Here is an 11770-nt window from a genome sequence, read left to right as displayed (position 1 = left end):
ATGAGAAGGAAAGAAGGAAGAAGGAAAAAAGGAAACGAGGGAGGAAATAAAAGAACATTTTGAAGGTAAAGAAGGGAAAAAAAGAAAGATATGCAATGCAGGAAAGAAGGAAGAAAATGCAATGCAGGGTAGAAAAGGGGGTAGAAGGAAGAGGGGTATTTAGGAAAGGAAAAATATGTACAAAGGGAACAATTTATGCTACTGGAGGTTCATATTTCTCCCCCCTTTCCCGCTTTATTCTTCCAGATTAAGGATGGTCCATCTAATGCAAGATGTTGGCTGCTGGTTCCTGCTTGGCTATCTCCTCCCTCTCTCAGTTCTGGGTGAGTGAAACAATTGTGTGAAATGATAGGGGTGTGTCAGTAGCTTGATTTATCTGGACAGAATTTATTTCTCTGCCTGTAATGCTGAACCCCCAATGATGAAATATTGGGTGGGGGGGTGTAGATTCTCTTGACTTTCTGCTCTTCCCGGGTGCTTCTGGGTTCCTAGAAAAATCTGTCTGGATGTTATTTGAACCTGTGTGCTGGACTCTCTGCTTCTGAAAATTTTTCTTTTTGGTGGATCTTTCTTTGATCTGTTGGGAATTCTTTTATGACACTCGTTGACTAAGTACAGGTAGTCCTCGACTTACAACGGTTTGTTTAGTGACTGTTCGAAGTTACAGTGGCATTGAAAAAAAGCGACTTATGACCGTTTTTCACACTTTTCAACTGTTGCAGCATGGTCCCATGGTCATGTGATCGAAATTCAGATGTTTGACAACTGACTCATATTTATGACCGTTGCAGTGTCCCAGGGTCACGTGATCTCCATTGGCGCCCTTCTGACAAGGAAAGTCAATGGGGAAGCCAGATTCACTTAACAATCCTGTTACTAACTTGTACTTTAACTTTACTACTAACATGGGCCTCTGTGGCTCAGACTGGTAAGACAGTCTGTTATTAACAGCAGGTTCAAGCCCCACCAGGCCCAAGGTTGACTCAGCCTTCCATCCTTTATAAGGAAGGTAAAATGAGGATCCAGATTGTTGGGGGCAATAAGTTGACTTGGTATATAATATACAAATGGATGAAGACTATTGCTTGACATAGTGTAAGCCGCCCTGAGTCTTCGGAGAAGGGCGGGATATAAATGCAAATTAAAAAAAACAAACCTGCAGGGATTCACTTAACAACTGTGGCAAGAAACATCGTAAAATGGGCCAAAACTCACTTAGCACTATAAATTTTGGGCTCAATTTTGGTCGTAAATTGAACCTGTAGCATGTTTGAAGTCTATAGCATTCTGGAACATCTCAGCAAGATTGAGGTTATGACTTTGTCATGGATTATTTTGACTAGAAAAAAATAAAAGCAGTGTGCAGCAGCTGCTAAAATGCCAACATAGTTCTAGGCTGCATAAACAGAGGGATAGAATCAAGAACATGTGAAGTGTTAATACCACTTTATAATGCCTTGGTAAGGCCACACTTGGAATATTGCATTCAGTTTTGGTCGCCACGATGTAAAAAGGATGTTGAAACTCCAGAAAGAGTGCAGAGAAGAGCAACGAAGATGATTAGGGGACTGGAGGCTAAAACATATAAAGAACAGTTGCTGGAATTAGGTATGTCTTATGAAAAGAAGGACTGGGGTGACATAATAGCAGTATTCCAATATCTCAGGGGCTGCCACAAAGAAGAGGGAGTCAAGCTATTCTCCAAAGCACCTCTCTGCTTACTTGAAAGACTATACACAAGAAAAATATATGTTAGAATGGAAAATGTGGATTGATTATATTCAAAATAAGTATCAGATAAAAAAATATCGAATAGCATATGAGTAAATTTAGGAAATATTTTGTATTAGATATATTTCTGAAGGAGAGGGGAATTGAGAGTGTGATTAAGTGTGGAGAGACTAGAGATTATAATTTAGGAATTATTTTAGATTATGCTTGTTAGTTTTGATACCCTGCATTTTGTTCTGGGAAGTCAGGGTGGGGGGTGGGGGGTAAGAGGGAGGGGAATTGGAGGGTTGAGGCTAGAGATGGAGTGATGGTTAATGTACAGGGATTATTGAAGATGTATAAATATAATTAATGTAGGGTCGGGTCTGCCCAGTTACCATTTTAGAACGGTGGGGAGGGAGAAAAGAGAGAGTAGGAGGTAGGAAAGAGGAGAAGAGGAAGGAAGAGGGGTAGAAGAGGGAGAAGGAAGGTGTAGGGTGGAGGGAGGAGAGGATGTAGATAAGAGAAGGAGAGGAAGGTCTGGAAAGTAGAAGGTAGAAGAGGGAAGAGTGTTAAAAAGGGGGGTGGTGACTGGGCAGGCCCGACTAATTGTATATAACTGTACATTGAATGAGATGTTTGACATGATTGTAAAAATAAAACTTTTTTATGGAAAAAAAAAAGCTATTCTCCAAAGCACCTGAGAGTAGAACAAGAAGCAATGGGTAGAAACTAATTAAGGAGAGAAGCAACTTAAAACTAAGGAGAAATTTCCTGAGTTAGAACAATTAACCAGTGGAACAACTTGCCTCCAGAAGTTGTGAATTCTCCAACACTGAAAGTTTTTAAGAAGAGATTGTCTGAAATTGTACAGGGTTTCATGTCTGAGCAGGGGGTTGGACTAGAAGACCTCCAAGGTCCCTTCTAACTCTGTTATTCTATTCTATTCTATTCTATTCTATTCTATTCTATTCTATTCTATTCTATTCTATTCTATGTAGCAGCGTTTGATTAAGACAAGCATTTTACCTGTTGTGAAGTGCAGATGACTGGTATACCCAAATTTATTTCGAAGGACATGTTACCTCCGCTATCCACCTTTCCTGCTAATGTTGGCTCTGGCGAGACAGACGAGAGCCACAATGAAGCAGATGGACACTTGTGTAAATGTCTCATTATTCTCCTGATCCCTCAACACTCAAGTGGGACTATGGTTGCCACAAGGAAACATTTTGACTAAGGCACATAAAGAAGGAGAGGTTCCAACAAGATGAAGGAGTTAAGCATTGCTTATTTTTTTAATCACATGCCATCAAGTGATGCCAACTGTTAGCAGCCACATGGAGAGATTTTTCCCCATGGGGTGATCTATCTTGAAACTGCTCCTTCCAGCATCTATCGCTGTAAAGTCCATCCACTTCCTTGCTAGTTGCCCTCTTCTTCTCTTCCCTTCCATCTTTCCCAGCATTATGGACTCCTCAGAAAGGAGGATAATTCTATGCACCCTGCCCCGCACATGTGTGCCCCGCCGCTCCTAGCACACAATGGCCCAGAAGGCCTGTTTTTTGCTGTCTCCGGGCTCCAGAGCCTTTCTAGGAGTCTGGGGAGAGCAAAAACAGCCTTCCTCACCCCTCTGGAGGCCCTCTGGAGACCGGAAACGGCCCATTTGCCAACTTCCGGGGAGATGGGGAAGGCCATTTTTGCCCTCCCCTAGAAAGACTCTGGAGCTTGGGGCAAGAGAAAAACAGGCCTCACCCCCCCTGGGGCCCTGCAGAGGCAGGAAGCAGTTTGTTTCCTTACTTCTGGTGGGCCCAGAAGGCCTGAAAAGTAGCTGGCACGCACCAGAGCTGAGGTTGTGTGCCCATCGATAAGCTGGCACGCGTGCCATAGGTTCACCATCACAGCCCTAGACCATTCCGAACAAATAACATAACATAACATAATAACAGAGTTGGAAGGGACCTTAGAGGCCTTCTAGTCCAACCCCCTGCCCAGGCAGGAAACCCTACACCATTTCAGACAAATGGTTATCCAACATTTTCTTAAAAACTTCCAGTGTTGGAGCATTCACAACTTCTGGAGGCAAGTTGTTCCACTTATTATTGTTCTAACTGTCAGGAAATTTCTCCTGAGTTCTAAGTTATTATTATTATTATTATTATTTATTAGATTTTTATACCGCCCTTCTCCCGAAGGACTCAGGGCGGTGTACAGCCAGAAATAAAAACAGTAACAAATACAATTTAAAATAAACAGTTAAAAAACTTATTATAAAGTTGGGCAAAAATTTAAAACATATTAAAAATTTTAAACCCATTAAAATACATCCAAAAAATTAAAATTTAGAATTTAAAATTTAAGCCAACCCCGCGTGAGTAAATAAATACGTCTTCAGCTCGCGGCGAAAGGTCCGAAGGTCAGGCAATTGGCGCAAGCCAGGGGGAAGTTCATTCCAGAGAGTAGGAGCCCCCACAGAGAAGGCTCTTCCCCTGGGTGCCGCCAGCCGACATTGCTTGGCGGACGGCACCCTAAGGAGTCCCTCTCTGTGTGAGTGTACGGATCGGTGGGAGGCATGTGGTAACAGCAGGCGGTCCCGTAAGTACCCAGGCCCTAAGCCATGGAGCGCTTTAAAGGTAGTGACCAGTACCTTAAGTTGCTTCTCTCCTTGATTAGTTTCCACCCATTGCTTCTTGTCCTGCCTTCAGGTGCTTTGGAGAATAGCTTGACTCAGTGGTGGGATTCAGCCAGTTCGCACCACTTCGGGAGAACCGGTTGTTAACTTTCTGAGCAGTTTGCTGAACTGGTTGTTGGAAGAAATTATTAGGGCAGAGAACCGGTTGTTAAATTATTTGAATCCCACCACTGGCTTGATTCCCTCTTCTTCGTGGGAGTCTAATGTTTGTCTAATCTCTTCTTAAAAACTTCCAGTGTTGGAGCACACTGGGCAAGTCGTTCCACTGCTTAATCGTTCTCACTGTCAGGAAATTTCTCCTTAGTTCTAAGTTGGTTCTCTCCTTGATCCGTTTCCATCCATTGTTTCTTCTCCCATCTTCTGGTGCTTTGGAAAATAAATTGACCCCCCTCTCTTCTTTGTTCTCACCCCTTTGTACAGATTGCCCCCAACCCTCTCCCTGCTCCCAAATTAGACTAGTTCAGCAATGGGAAGATCTACAGGATTGCCCCGACTTCTTTGGCAACCAGCATCTCCTTTTCATCCCCATGGGTCAAGAGCTGTCCCCTACACATGACCAAAGCTTTTTCCTTCTGAAGCCACTCAGAGGAAACAAGCCATACACAAGGAGTAAACTCCAAGTTGCAAATAATATACAGGCAATTAATTATTAACGGTAACTGTAAGAAAGCATAAATAAAGAATGAAGGTAAAAGAAAGGAAACACAGCTTCAAAATACTCACCACTAATGTCAGCTGGACGTCCTTTTCTTGTTACCATTCAATACCTGACAAACCATTCTCTGGCTCAAAATATTAGGTTCCTAATTGCACAATTCTGCGCTGACTACACCCACTCTCACTTGCCTTTTTCTTAGAAAGAGGATTATTATATTAATGGGATAAATCACCAAGATGTGGCTTCTACTTACAGTGTAATTTGTAGATTTTGGTTGGAGTCCAACGGTCTCGCCCTGCCAAAGATCATTTCAAATCTCCAGGATGAGCCTCGGTGGTGCAGTGGTTAGAGTGCGGTACTGCAGGCTACTTCTGCTGCCTGCCAGCTGCCTGCAATTTGGCAGTTCAGATCTCACCAGGCTCAAGGTTGACTCAGTTTTCCGTCCTTCCGAGGTGGGTAAAATGAGGACCCACCCTGTTGGGGGCAATAGGCTGACTCTGTAAAAACGGCTTAGACAGGGCTGTAAAGCACTGTAAAGCAGTATATATAAGTCTACTCTCAAAATGACACTATAGTGCACTGCACACCAGAACAACTAGACACAAGAGCAGTTTTTTCCCGAATGCCATCACTCTGCTAAACAAATAATTCCCTCAACATTGTCAAACTATTCACTAAGGCTGCATTACTATTACTATTACTATTAATCTTCTCATCGTTCCTATCACCCATCTTCTCTCACTCATGACTGTATGATTGTAACTTGTTGATGTATCTTTACAATTTATATTGATTGTTTCCTAGTATGATTTGATTGCTTATTTGTACGCTATGACTATCTTTAAGTGTTGTACCTTACGATTCTTGACGAATGTATCTTGTCTTTTTATGTACACTGAGAGCACATGCACCAAAGACAAATTCCTTGTGTGTCCAATCACACTTGGCCAATAAAGAATTCTATCTATCTATCTATCTATCTATCTATCTATCTATCTATCTATCTATCTATCTATCTATCTATCTATCTATCTCTATCGTATTTTTTGGAGTATAAAACACACCTTTTCCCCCCAAAAAAGAGGGTGAAAATCTGGGTGTGTCTTATACTCCGAATGTAGCCCCGCCCAGCTTCTCAAACGGAGGTTTCAGAGGCTGAAAGAAGCTTCAGAAAAGAAGCCCCCAAACAGCTTCAGAGGCTTTTTTTCTGAAGTTCTATTTTGGAGGCTTTCAGAGGCAGAAAAAAGTTTTTTCTGAAATGAAGTTTCAGAGGCAGAAAAAAAAGCAAAAAAAAAAAAAGCAAGGCATAGAGCTCACAACCAAGGAACCTGTTGCTAAAATTCACCTCTGGGAACAGCTGATTGGAGGTATTCCTGGAGGCCAATCCACCTGCCAATCAGCTTTTTTCTTATTTTCCTCCCCAAAAACTAAGATGCATCTTATACTCCGAAAAATACGGTCTCTCTCTCTCTCTCTCTCTCTCTCTCTCTATCTATCTATCTATCTATCTATCTATCTATCTAGTCTGTCTATCTATTTATCTATCTATCTATCTGTCTGTCTGTCTGTCTGTCTGTCTGTCTGTCTATCTATCTATCTATGTTTCATCCAGCTAGCTAGCTAGCTAGCTAGCCAGCCAGCCAGCCAGCCAGCCAGCCAGCCAGCCAGCCAGCCAGCCAGCCAGCCAGCCAGCCAGCCAGCCAGCCAGCCAGCCAGCCTGCCTGCCTGCCAGCCTGCCTGCCTGCCTGCCTGCCTGCCTGCCTATCTATCTATCTATCTATCGGTAACTGTAAGAAAGCATAAATAAAGAATGAAGGTAAAAGAAAGGAAACACAGCTTCAAAATACTCACCACTAATGTCAGCTGGACGTCCTTTTCTTGTTACCGTTCAATACCTGACAAACCATTCTCTGGCTCAAAATATTAGGTTCCTAATTGCACAATTCTGCGCTGACTACACCCACTCCCACTTGCCTTTTTCTTAGAAAGAGGATTATTATATTAATGGGATAAATTACCAAGATGTGGCTTCTACTTACAGTGTAATTTGTAGATCTTGGTTGGATTCCAACGGTCTCGCCCTGCCAAAGATCATTTCAAATCTCCAGGATGAGCCTCGGTGGTGCAGTGGTTAGAGTGCGGTACTGCAGGCTACTTCTGCTGCCTGCCAGCTGCCTGCAATTTGGCAGTTCAGATCTCACCAGGCTCAGGGTTGACTCAGTTTTCCGTCCTTCCGAGGTGGGTAAAATGAGGACCCACCCTGTTGGGGGCAATAGGCTGACTCTGTAAAAACGGCTTAGACAGGGCTGTAAGGCACTGTAAAGCAGTATATATAAGTCTACCCTCAAAATGACACTATAGTGCACTGCACACCAGAACAATTAGACACAAGAACAGTTTTTTCCCGAATGCCATCACTCTGCTAAACAAATAATTCCCTCCACACTGTCAAACTATTCACTAAGGCTGCATTACTATTACTATTAGTCTTCTCATCGTTCCTATCACCCATCTTCTCTCACTCATGACTGTATGACTGTAACTTGTTGATGTATCTTTACAATTTATATTGATTGTTTCCTAGTATGATTTGATTGCTTATTTGTACGCTATGACTATCTTTAAGTGTTGTACCTTACGATTCTTGACGCATGTATCTTTTCTTTTTATGTACACTGAGAGCACATGCACCAAAGACAAATTCCTTGTGTGTCCAATCACACTTGGCCAATAAAGAATTCTATCTATCATCTATCTATCTATCTATCTATCTATCTATCTATCTATCTATCTATCTATCTATCTATCTATCTATCTATCTATCTATCTATCTATCTATCGTATTTTTTGGAGTATAAAACGCACCTTTTCCCCCCAAAAAAGAGGGTGAAAGTCTTATACTCCGAATGTAGCCCCGCCCAGCTTTTCAAACGGAGGTTTCGGAGGCTGAAAGAAGCTTCAGAAAAGAAGCCCCCAAACAGAGCTTCAGAGGCTTTTTTTCTGAAGTTCTATTTTGGAGGCTTTCAGAGGCAGAAAAAAGTTTTTTCTGAAATGAAGTTTCAGAGGCAGAAAAAAAAAAGCAAAAAAAAAAAAGCAAGGCACAGAGCTCACAACCAACAAACCTGTTACTAAAATTCACCTCTGGGAACAGCTGATTGGAGGTATTCCTGGAGGCCAATCCACCTGCCAATCAGCTTTTTTCTTATTTTCCTCCCCAAAAACTAAGGTGCATCTTATATTCCGAAAAATACGGTCTCTCTCTCTCTCTCTCTCTGTCTCTGTCTCTGTCTCTGTCTCTCTCTCTCTCTCTCTCTCTAGTCTGTCTGTCTGTCTATCTATCTATCTTTCATCTAGCTAGCTAGCTAGCTAGCCAGCCAGCCAGCCTGCCTGCCTGCCTGCCTGCCTGCCTGCCTGCCTGCCTGCCTGCCTGCCTATCTATCTATCTATCTATCTATCTATCTATCTATCTATCTATCTATCTATCTATCTATCTATCTATCTATCTATCTATCTATCTCAGGGGTCTCCAACCTTGGCAACTTTAAGACTTGTGGACTTCAACTCCCAGAGTTGAAGTCTACAAGTCTTAAATTTGCCAAGTTTGGAGACCCCTGATTTATCTAGTCTATCCGTCCGTCTATCTATCTATCTATCTATCTATCTATCTATCTATCTATCTATCTATCTATCTATCTATCTATCTATCTATCTATCATCTATCTATCTATGTGCTATTGCTAAGTGCTATGAGTCAGTACCCTCTATCAGAAGCCTTCTGAGTGGGGAAAGCGGGGAGGAAAAACATGATGAGGAGGAGAAATGAGAAATGAGATGGTCTTGTCCATCTTGGTCTCTGCCCCTCTGTCAAACACAGCTGTCATATTCCACGAGAGATTATGGTTTTTGTAGAAGGGAAAAAACCCCTCTTATGTTTCCATGCTCTGGGAAAATCCCATAGACTCCAGCTTGCTTTAAATACAGGTAGTCCTCAACTTAACAAGTTAGTTTAGTGACCTATGACCATTTTTCACACTTGCAACCATTGCTGCCTCTCCATGGTCATGCCTGTTAGGCCAGTCACTGCTATTGTTAAATGAATGACATGACGGTTAAGCAATTTCAGCTTCCCCCCATTGACTTTGCTTATTGGAAGCTGGCTAGGAAGGTCACAAATGGTGATTTATATGACCCCGGGATGTTGGAATTGTTGTAAATATATACTGGTTGCGTATCACCTGTCATGCCCCCATCGGAGTCTGAATCTCCTGGCGAAGGTGAGCTGGAACAAGAGCCGACAAGCGGCTCCATTGGCCTTGAAGGAAACTGGGGAAAAGCAGAGTCAGTCCGGGTGGGGCTTTTCAGGTTTAGAAAGGCTTACAGACAGGGAGGAGCAGGAGAGACAGAGCAAGGACCACCCCCTCCGGATCCTAGAGCATGGAGAGAAGAGAGAAGGCGAGAACAACGTAGACTGAGCCGGCTACAAGAGAGGAGAGTGCCCTGCCTCCCCTTCACAAGGCACATCTGGGGACTGAGATGTAAGGAGGTGCTGGTAGGAGGGGCATTTGTCGGGAACAATCTGTGGAGCCTCATGTGCACTTGCCGACGCCTGGAGATTACTGTGCTCTGTCTTGTGGGGCTTGCCTGGTTTGCCTGCTTCGCTGAACTTCTTGATCTGGTTACTGTTTGGCTAACCTGGCTTACTGGACTGCTGGTCCTGGTTACTGTTTGGATAACGTGGCTTACTGGATTGCTGGCCCTGCTTACTGTTTGGCTAACCTGACTTACTGGATTACTCGCAGCCAGAGGCTGCTGAAGGTGTGTGTGAGAGCTTTAGTCTAGAACTTGTAGTAAATTTGGGGACTTTTGGGGGCAAAGTTGGAGCAATAAAGGGGAGTTAGACCTCTTCTCTGGCTGTGTTGCTTTCTTACCATGCCCCAGGTCATCCCACCACCTGAATGCTAATCACATGACTGTGGGGGATGCTACTGCAGTCATAAGTGCAAAGACTGGTCATACTTCACTTTTTTCAGTGCTGTTGTAACTTTGAAAGGTCACTAAACGAATAGGACTGCATGTAATTTATTAGGCGGTTGATTTGAAGGGGGCTAGCAAGAACAGTCCAGCGGTTTCCTCCCCTCCTTGCTCTGCTTTAAATAGATAATAAAAAGTCTCCTTGACCCCGTGCTTTTTAAAAATGCTGCATGATGTTTCAGGATCACCCTTTAATTGTATTAAAGTGGCCTAAACTTCCTTTTTGATTTCTTTGCCCTCCTTGGTTGCGTGGAGGTAAAAATTTAATCAATATTTTATTGAATGTAGCCCCAATTGCCTGCTAAATGAGGAAGAGGCCATGTATCAAGTTAATAACTAACGGAATGAATACACCTACCGACCAAATAGACCCTTTTGCATTTTATGTCCCTTAATAACCATATTTGCAAGCAGAACATACCACTTGGTAAGTGTCCTTGGCTACGTTTGTTTCCTCAAAAGAAAAGCACGCGGTATTCACAGTGCCACAGCGAAGCTTTGAGTCAAAAAATCCAAAGTGGGGGTGTCATATCACACACGTAGAGAGGAATTTGAGTTTCTCCCCCCCCCCAAATGTTCAGAAGGTTGGCTATAATCAGGGGTGGGATTGAAAATTTTTAGCAACCAGTTCTCTGCCCGGTTGCTGGGTGGCCGTGGCCATGTGGGCGGGGCCTACTTGGCCTCCTGCACCACTGGGGGTGTGTGGCGTTTTCATCCTCCCCAGGCTCTGGAGGCTTTCCTCAAGCCTCTGGGAGGGCCAAAACGGCCTTCCCTGGGCTCTGGAGGCCCTCCGGAGGCCCAAAACTGGTCCATTTTTGAACTTCCAGAACTTCTGGGAGGCCCATTTTTCGCCCTCCCAGAGCCTCCTCGCGGGCCCTGCACTTACTTGGCATCCAAAACGGGCCGTGTGGAGACTACTGAGAGGGATGGGGTGGGGCAGGTGGGGCCGGCCAGTCCTTGCAACTACCGGTTCAGCAAACCAGATGTAAAATTAGCATCCGGTTCCTGCGAACCGGTCTGAACTGACTAAATCCCACCCCTGGATATAATTATTATTATTATTATTTTGCCTTTGGGTTTTTCTAAGTGGTTGAAGTGTTTGCACACACACACGCCATCTTTGCCCTTGCAAATAACTAGATGGGTCCTTCCTGCCTCAGTGGCCTCTGTTCTTGGTCATAACCAGTTTCCACACATTTTTTTCTTTTTCTTTTTTTTTTACAATTCCTGTTTCTCGTTGCGGTCTTCTGAGGCAGTCTTGGTTTCTGGTGACTGTGTCAACAGGTGCAGGCAGTTGTCTTGACAACATTTTAATTTAATTTACTTGATATAAACACCGCCTGAAGTTGGTACCTAAATTGAATTACTTTAATTTCAATTAAATTTTCAGAAGTGGTTAACCTCTATCCACTTCTCGGGCACCTTTCGATTTCCTGGTCTAAAGCTGAGAAGGATAGATTGGCCCAAAGTTTTCTAGGAAGATTCTAAGACAAAGTGGGGAGGGGGAATTAAAACCTCAGTCTCCCCACTCCTTCCCCTTCCCCAATCCATCTAATTGGCTTTTGGGCTGAGAGGGAGGGGCTGGCCCAAATTCAACCAGTAAGTTTCTGAGACTGAAGGGGGACTAGAATCTAGATACCCCATATTTAATCCATCCCCTTCCCCATGCCACATGATTG

At 43.5% G+C, this 11770-nt stretch overlaps 1 protein-coding gene across 1 annotated transcript in view; it reads left to right on the top strand.

Moving 5' to 3' along the window:
• The first annotated feature begins 249 nt into the window (after positions 1 to 249).
• NCAN (neurocan) overlaps positions 250 to 11770 on the top strand; it is a 154108-nt gene continuing 142587 nt past the window's right edge. Inside the window, exon 1 of the mRNA XM_058163138.1 lies at positions 250 to 323. Coding sequence (XP_058019121.1) covers positions 254 to 323 — 70 coding nt within the window. The 5' untranslated portion in view covers positions 250 to 253. The remainder of the gene's footprint in view (positions 324 to 11770) is intronic.

Source organism: Ahaetulla prasina, chromosome 1 (genome assembly GCF_028640845.1).
Source record: "Ahaetulla prasina isolate Xishuangbanna chromosome 1, ASM2864084v1, whole genome shotgun sequence".
In the NCBI taxonomy this organism is placed as follows: Eukaryota; Metazoa; Chordata; class Lepidosauria; order Squamata; family Colubridae; genus Ahaetulla; species Ahaetulla prasina.
The sequence above is the reverse complement of the archived record's forward strand: the minus strand, read 5'-3'. Positions and strand labels throughout refer to the sequence as shown.